The 7,939-nt window shown below is 40.9% G+C and overlaps 1 protein-coding gene across 3 annotated transcripts; it reads right to left on the reverse strand.

The window, feature by feature from the left end:
- Window positions 1-873: 873 nt before the first annotated feature.
- Window positions 874-7,568, reverse strand: LOC132176419 (uncharacterized). Of its 3 annotated transcripts, XM_059588612.1 has the most exons (4): window positions 5,909-7,568; window positions 5,291-5,424; window positions 1,363-1,476; window positions 874-1,199 (listed from the first exon to the last, which is right to left on the reverse strand). In XM_059588612.1, the coding sequence occupies exon 1, from the start codon at window positions 7,384-7,386 to the stop codon at window positions 6,226-6,228; it is 1,161 nt and encodes a 386-aa protein (XP_059444595.1). In that variant the 5' UTR covers window positions 7,387-7,568; the 3' UTR covers window positions 874-1,199; window positions 1,363-1,476; window positions 5,291-5,424; window positions 5,909-6,225. The 3 variants fall into 3 exon arrangements, with proteins under 3 accessions (XP_059444595.1, XP_059444597.1, XP_059444596.1); XM_059588614.1 differs by lacking the exons at window positions 1,363-1,476; window positions 5,291-5,424; XM_059588613.1 differs by lacking the exons at window positions 874-1,199; window positions 5,291-5,424 and having other exon boundaries at window positions 1,215-1,476.
- Window positions 7,569-7,939: the final 371 nt, after the last annotated feature.

A 7,939-nucleotide genomic window follows, 5' to 3' on the forward strand; every position in this document is an offset into this window, starting at 1 on the left:
GACCCTGCCAAGCGAGATTGATGAGAATCAACAAGCACCATTAAAGGATTCATTGCATGTTCCAGTTGGGCCTATTACTAGAGCAAGATCCAAGAAGATCAAAGAAGCACTTAATGGGCTGATTCAAGAGATTTGTGCTGATTCTAAAATGGGGCATTCCAAGCTTGGCCCAAAGGGAGATGAAGGCGTAATAAATTTGATCAAAGCTATTGATGGAGCTGATTGCGCATAATTTCCTTAGCAATGGCATGAATTAATGATTGATTATGGCTGATTGACTTTCCAATTACATACCAATTAATTGGATGATTGACTTGCCAAATTACATGCCAATTAATTGGTTGATTGACTTAAATCAACCTTAATTTTAGGCTTTTATTAGTTAGTCCTTTTTTACTTTATTTACTTTCCAATGTTGGAACCAATTTAATTTCCTTTCCATAGCAAGTAGGTAGTCATATTTTCAGCCATGCTTTATAAATAGCATGCACTCAATTGTAATGGACATCATGAATGAAAATTAGAAAAAATGTGAGGCTTGCGCCTTCTTTTGGTTCTTTAAAAAACTTGTGAACTTATCAAGGATTCTTCCTTGTGGCGTTCAAATTTATATACCTTCGGTTCGCGTTTCATTCATAAACGTTGGGTCGATGGTTGTTTCCTTATACCTTCGGTTCGCGTTTCATTTATAAACGTTGGGTCGATGGTTGTTTCGTTATACCTTTGGTTCGCGTTTTATTTGTAAACGTTGGGTTGGGGTTTTCTATCCAAAAAAATCTGAATTTTAGCTTTCTTGGGTCCGTATTCCAATATTGTTGTTGGGTCTCAAAGCAAGTCGATTGAGGTTCGCATCAGAGATCAAAGGACTGGTCTCTTCGCCTTTTTGAGCTTTGTGGGAGCGGGCACCATGGGTCATGACCGAACCATCCAAGGGCGAGGATGAGCAGGTGAGGGTGTGGGTGTCAAGGGCACAAAGGATGAACGTCCATGGAGGCAACTATGGCGGAAGAAACCATACGGAGAGGAGGGGCATGCAGAAGAAACTGAATGTATGGAGCGCTCGGCTTTACTTTTTGGAGCACTTGATATAGTCAAAATTTTGAATGCATATTATAGGCCATTCAATGCAACGGACGGCCTGAATCTTCAATTTCAGATTCCGCAATTCCAAAGGATTTGTTGGAGATCCTAATCCCTGGCTGATAGAGTGGAGAGCATAAAAAGGACTCCGTTAATTGTTCAACTTAAAAAGTTCATGCTTTATTTACCCTTTAAGACACGACACAACAAAAAGTCAGACTGCTGGACAAGTCCATGAAATTCCAAGACTTAAAATACCCTTGATGCTTAGAAATGAAGTACCTGTATCCACATGGTAGCACACACAGACAACTCGAAGCCCACAACTGTGGTACCACATGCAATATCAATGTACAAGTCACTGCTTGAAAAAACTCAAATTCAAAGGTGTCCCGTCTGGCATGTTCAAGGAAACCAGTCAGGACTACAACAGAGAACATTCAACAATTTACAAGGGAAGAACTTAACCCATGTAATCAAAATGTGCTCACCAGAAATGCTTTCGTGTGTAAACTTTAAAACATGCACGGACGGCAACATCTCAATACTAAAAAATCTTGACATTTTCTAAACTTCTCTATTACCACAACTGTACAGAGCATGACACAGAAAAATCAACATTTTGTGCCCCAAGACATTCTCTTAAATAAAGGCTTAAACTATCAGATTTTCAGACAGTTTAGCCCTGCTATTCAAGTATTGTAGCACACTATGGACTTTAATAATTCAAGATAGTAGTTTACTAGAAGATTTAATTCATGTAACAGAATTGCCCTGCAGCCCTGTACCCTCCCATGGTGTCTAATTGGGTAGATAAGCGTAAAAAGTACAATAAACTACAATACATTGGGAGTGGGCAACTGCTATTTAGACTCAAAGATTATATCTCAAAGCAACTAGAAAAGCAGTTTAATTTGGATTAAGGAAATGAAGTTACAAAACCAAGAAACAATATGAAAGGGGACCATAGGAGCTAGAAGTCAAGATTGGTCATAAAGGTCCACTGAAAAATACAGTGGCAAATCCCTCCACTCATCTAATAAGCATTGATATAACAAGTACTCAGTACATAGAAGACTGTTACTGAGTGAGAAGGAAAGCCCTATCCAAATGATAAATATCTTGTCTGGTTGGTTATTCATTCTAGGAATATTATGCACTCCTATGGTAAGTAAAAGCAGTAGATTCCTTCTTCCAATCAAGACGAGATTAGTGAGCATATTGTTGAGTTCTATCAAAAGCTCTTTGCTGAGAAGCACAGTTGGAGGCCCATGGTTGATGGTATTTCTTTCGATTCCATTTCGGAGGGGGAGGCCAGCTGGTTGGAGAGAGATTTTGAAGAGGAAGAGGTTAAAAAGGTCGTGTTTAAGATGAATGGCAATAAGGCACCGGGCCCCAATGGGTTTTCTATGGCTTTCTTCCAAGCATGCTGGGAGGTGGTGAGGGAGGATATTATGAAGGTGTTTCGGGCTTTTCATGCCGGAGGAAGGTTTGTAAAGAGCTTCAATGCTTCTTTCATTTCGCTTATTCCAAACATTCCCGGTGCCATCAATCTTAAAGATTTCCGCCCTATTAGCCTTGTGGGCGGTATCTACAAAATAATTGCCAAAGTCTTAGCTAATAGATTGAAGGTTGTGTTGGATAAGATCATCTCCAAGTCGCAAAATGCTTTTATCAAAGGTAGGCAGATTCTAGATCCCATCTTGATTGCTAATGAATGCCTTGGTAGTAGGCTGAGATCTGGGGAGCCAGGGGTTATGTGCAAAATGGACTTGGAAAAAGCTTATGATCATGTGAACTGGAGTTTTTTGATGTACTTGATAAGGAGGTGTGGTTTTGGAGGTTTATGGTGTTCTTGGATTCATCATTGCATATCCTCGGTGCGGTTTTCGATTCTGGTAAATGGGTCTCCTAAAGGTTTTTTTAGCAGCTCCAGCGGTTTGAGACAAGGGGATCCCCTCTCTCCTTTGTTGTTTGTTTTTGTGATGGAGGCTTTGAGTAGGATGATTTCTGCGGCGGTTCAGGGGGGGTTGGTAGAAGGCTTCAAAGTCGGCAATACTATTGTCTCTCATCTTTTATTTGCCGATGATACCTTGATTTTTTGCAATGCTAGGCCCGCCCAGTTACGCTATTTGCGGAGTGTGTTTTTGTGGTTTGAAGCTGCATCCGGTTTGAAGGTTAATTTGGCTAAGTCGATGCTAATTCCGGTGGGGAATGTGGAGCAAGTGGAGTTGCTAGCTGGTATTTTAGGGTGTGAGGCCGTTACTTTGCCAGTGAAGTATCTTGGTCTCCCGTTGGGAGGCTCTTATAAGTCCAAGCAGATTTGGGATGGAGTTATCGAGAAGATCGAACATCGGTTTGCCAGTTGGAAAAGGGTGTATTTGTCGAAGGGGGGTAGGGTCACCCTTATCAAGAGCACTCTCGCTAACTTGCCCACTTATTACTTGTCTTTATTCCCTATTCCGGTGAGTGTTGCCAAGCGCATTGAGAAGCTTCAATGCAATTTCTTATGGGGTGGGATAGGTGAGGAGTTTAAGTACCACTTGGTGAAGTGGTCGCAGGTTTGCACTCCGATCAAGGAAGGAGGGTTGGGAATTAGGAATTTATTGGTGTTCAATCGCGCTCTTTTAGGAAAATGGTTATGGCGATATGGGACGGAGAGAGATGCTTGGTGGAGAATGGTGGTAGATTCAAAGTATGGAAGCTTATGGGGAGGGTGGTGTTCTGTTGAGCCTGGAAGAGCATTTGGGGTGGGGCTATGGAAGAATATTAGGAAAGGGTGGGATACTTTCAAAGGCTTTACGAGATTTGTAGTGGGGGATGGGACTAGGGTTAGCTTTTGGCATGATTGGTGGTGTGGAGATACAGCCCTCAGGATAGCTTTCCCGATTCTCTTTAGTATTGCTTGTGCGAAAGAGGCCTCAGTTGCAAATAACTTGGAAATGATAGGTGGGTCCAATCAATGGAATGTGAGTTTTTCTAGAGAGGCTCATGACTGGGAGGTGGATGTCTTTACCTCTTTCTTCCAGATGCTGCATGCAGCTAGGGTGAGTCGAGGGTCTGAAGATAGATTATGGTGGACACCCTCCAAAAGAGGTTATTTCACGGTCAAGTCTCTCTTTTTCTCATGGGCTTGTTCGGAAGGGAGGAGGTTTCCATGGAAGAGTGTTGCGGACACAGGCTCCTCCAAGGGCAGCTTTCTTTGCATGGTCAGTGGCTTGGGGCAAAATTCTGACCTTAGATAATCTCAGGAAGCGACATGTGATTGTTGTAAACAGATGTTGTATGTGCAAGAAGAGCGAGGAGACGGTGGATCATCTTCTTCTGCATTGTGAGGTTGCGTCTACTCTGTGGAGTGCCTTTTTTGGTCCCTTTGGGTTATCGTGGGTGATGCCTGGTAGGGTCGTCGAGTTGCTGGCTTGTTGGTGGTCTTCAGGTAGGGGGGGGAGTGCTGCGGTCTGGAAGATGGTGCCTACTTTTTTTTTTTTGGTGCTTATGGAGAGAGAAATAATAGGTGTTTCGAGGACTTGGAGAGGTCCTTTGAGGACATTTTATCCTATTGTTTCCATACTTTGTATCTTTGGACTATAGCGTTTGTCTTTCCAGTGTCGTTTAGCTTTGATGATTTCCTTGTACGTTTTTCCCCTTCTAGTTAGGTGATCTTCTTTGTATACTCCCAGTGTACTTTAGGGCGCCTACTTTTAATAAAGTCTACCGATTACTTATCAAAAAAAAAAAAAAAAGCAGTAGATTCCTATGGACACTTCAGTGCACCCACATGTTACATCACAAGAAAATATTACCAGACTCAAACTAGGAAACAATGGTCCAACACAGTAAAAGATACAGAGACATTCCATTCAAAGTACCATCTACGACAAGTCATTTGTAAATAGTCAAGAGGAGAAACTGCATTTTGTGTCAGGTTAAATTCCATGACCTTAGCATTCTTATCAAAAAAACAGTAAATAAAATTCCATGACCTTAGCAAGAAATAGAAGCATAGAGAGAAATGCACACAAATTTTGGTGAAAATCCAGGATATTGGAGTTAGCATCAAAATCAAGAATAATGCAAATAAACTTAAAGCCTTTAACCCCAACCCCAACCACATACAGACCCATTTTCCCTTCCCCCATATACACCACAGCGCCATACTAACTGTTACTGGCACCACACAATTGATCATATGATTTCAACATTGACATACTAGATATGTTACTAAAGCTTTTTCAACATATAATTCCAGCTCCCACTGGTATGGTACAGGCTGTTCAAAGGGGAATCTGGTATGATTGGGAAAGGCTGTGCTTTCTTATTTGCTTCAAATGGTATAATTCCTGGCTTCAGTTCCAATTAAAACATTAGAAAACAACCGAGATATACAAGGGAGAAATAACAAGACCAAATCGTGCATGAGCCAAATAACAAGATACATTTATGACGTATCTAGTGCTGTTTAAGGGTTGATCAAACAGATAGTTCTAGAGATCTCAGTTACCATGAAAGTAGCAAAATAAGATGTATGCTTAATAGATGATAAATTCCGGAATACTTCAAAATGAAGTCCACAACCCACCCCCAACACCCCAATTTTTCTGTAAAGTTTTAATGCAACAGATAGGCTGGAGTGTGGGCATACTATTAGATACCCCAATCATTTTGTGATACACATGACTTAATATTAGAGCTCGCAAGTCTATAATGTGAAATGGACGGAATTTTACGACCCTATAAAATTTTATTAATATGATGGACGACCCAATTCTTCAATTCTCTTTGTACACTATCTTATCAATGCTAGCCAAGAGAAAGTAAGTTAACTTACCACATAGCAAACTCTACGAGATATAAAACCACCAACAGTCATCTACATGACTGAAAAAACGAATCAGGATTAGAATCTAGATTGAACCAAGCACAGCTGTCTTTTTGGCATACAGTCTTCAACACCCCTATCCTCAGTCTCTGCAACAACCTCATCTTCAAAGTCATACGTTTTTCTTCAACCTCAGGATTGTATGTCCACTTCAACCTCTTCAGTAATTGTGAAGAAACAACATCACCATCAGAATCTAGCTGCCACCAAACATTGCTATCCTCCTCATGTACATTATCATCATCTTCAACCTCTGGATTGTATGTCTACTCCAATCTCTTCAGTGATTGTGAAGAAATAACATCACCATCAGAATCCAGCTGCCACCAAACATTGCTATCCTCCTCATGTACATTATCATCAACTACACCGCTAACAGTTCCTTCACAATCATCTTCACTATCCTCAACAACCTCATCCTCATAATCATATATCTCTTTCTCCACCTCAGGGTTGTATGTCCACTCCAATCTCTTCAAAACATCACGGTCCCTCCATTTCCCAACAACCGATACTGCTTCCTTCTTAGCCTTTCCCATCAAAATTTCCGTCCATGAAAAACTGGCATCTGCAACCCTCTTCAAAGCCCCATCATTCATATCCCCCACAACAACCGTCTTGAGACATCTCAACTTCGCCTCCTTCAAAACATCCACGAAATCCGAATCATCTGACACAAGAACCATACACTCAGCTCTCCTCCTATCCATCATATCCACCATATGATTCTTCAACGCAACATCGACCGCTTGTGGCTTATCCGACACGGACCGAACCAAAAACCCTGCCCTCTTCAACTCATCAGCTAAACCATACCCCACCTTCGGGTTCAAAACATCCCTCACAGCATTCTTATACTTCTGCATCTTCATGGAATACTTACCCACCAACTTCACTCTCCTCGTCCCCCTCGCCGACTCTATCTGATTCACCCTCTTCATCTGCTCTCGCTCATGAATTTGCTTAAAATGATTCACAAGCTTCTCATTCGTGTAAAACTTCCTTCCACAAACTCGACAAAGATGTGGCTCAACCGCCTTAATCACACCCCTATTCTCCAACTGGTTCAACACCTTCCTCTCTTTCCTTTGCTCCCTAACAACTTGCGGGACATACCTGAATGTGTGGTGATTCGCATAGGCCACCGTGTATCTAACAACCCCAAGAGAAGACGCCGCAACCTTCAGCTTGACAGCGGCGTCGTATGGTGGGAATGATTTCGGTGGTTTATTGTCCAAATCCCAGAAAATTCCGACATTATTTGGGGCAATTTTCGGTGCTAACGACAATGATGGGTCCGAAGGATTAAAGCCCGGTTTCGACTCAAAGTGACAAAATCTAGTCAATGGGGTAAATGGGTTTAGGCTTTGCAATCTTTTGGATTCTTTTGTACAGAAAAAGCTGCGGAATTTGAGGAATACAACCATAGATTTATCTTCGTTTTATTGTGGAATTTCTAGGAAGAGCAGCGCAAAGAACAACAATTGAGAAAATTGAGATTCACTAACCTTAGAGATTAAGCGTGAAAAGTGGCTGATTACAAACTGGGTTCCGATGGAGTTCGACGTTTTCAAAGTTTTGCTAGGGCGCAAAAGAGATGCGAACGAACACAAGCTTATACACCGACATGGCAATGCCACGTCAGTTAGAAAAACAAACAAGAAATGGACGGAATTTTACGCCCCTATAAAATTTTTAAGAGAAATTTCACAAAAGAAATGATCACCGGACTATTACGTGATTTTTAAAAAATCCTCTCAATTTTAAAAAACCTCTTAATTTCATTTTCGAACTTTTAATTTGGTGCGACGGATCACTATGATAGTTTTTGGATGTTAAAATTGATAAAATTACCTTTATACCCCTATTTTTTTTATAAAAAAAATTTCAAATTTAATCTTAATTTCAAATTAAAAATAAAAAATAAAGTTTTTTTTTTAAAAAAAAAAACAACAAAAACCCAAGGGAAGTTTGGTCTTC

This window comes from Corylus avellana, chromosome ca3 (assembly GCF_901000735.1).
Source record: "Corylus avellana chromosome ca3, CavTom2PMs-1.0".
NCBI lineage: Eukaryota > Viridiplantae > Streptophyta > Magnoliopsida > Fagales > Betulaceae > Corylus > Corylus avellana.

What these genes read in the sequence shown, in the direction of transcription:
- LOC132176419 (XM_059588614.1), bottom strand. Translation starts at nt 7,386, where the DNA reads ATGGTTGTATTCCTCAAATTCCGCAGCTTTTTCTGTACAAAAGAATCC.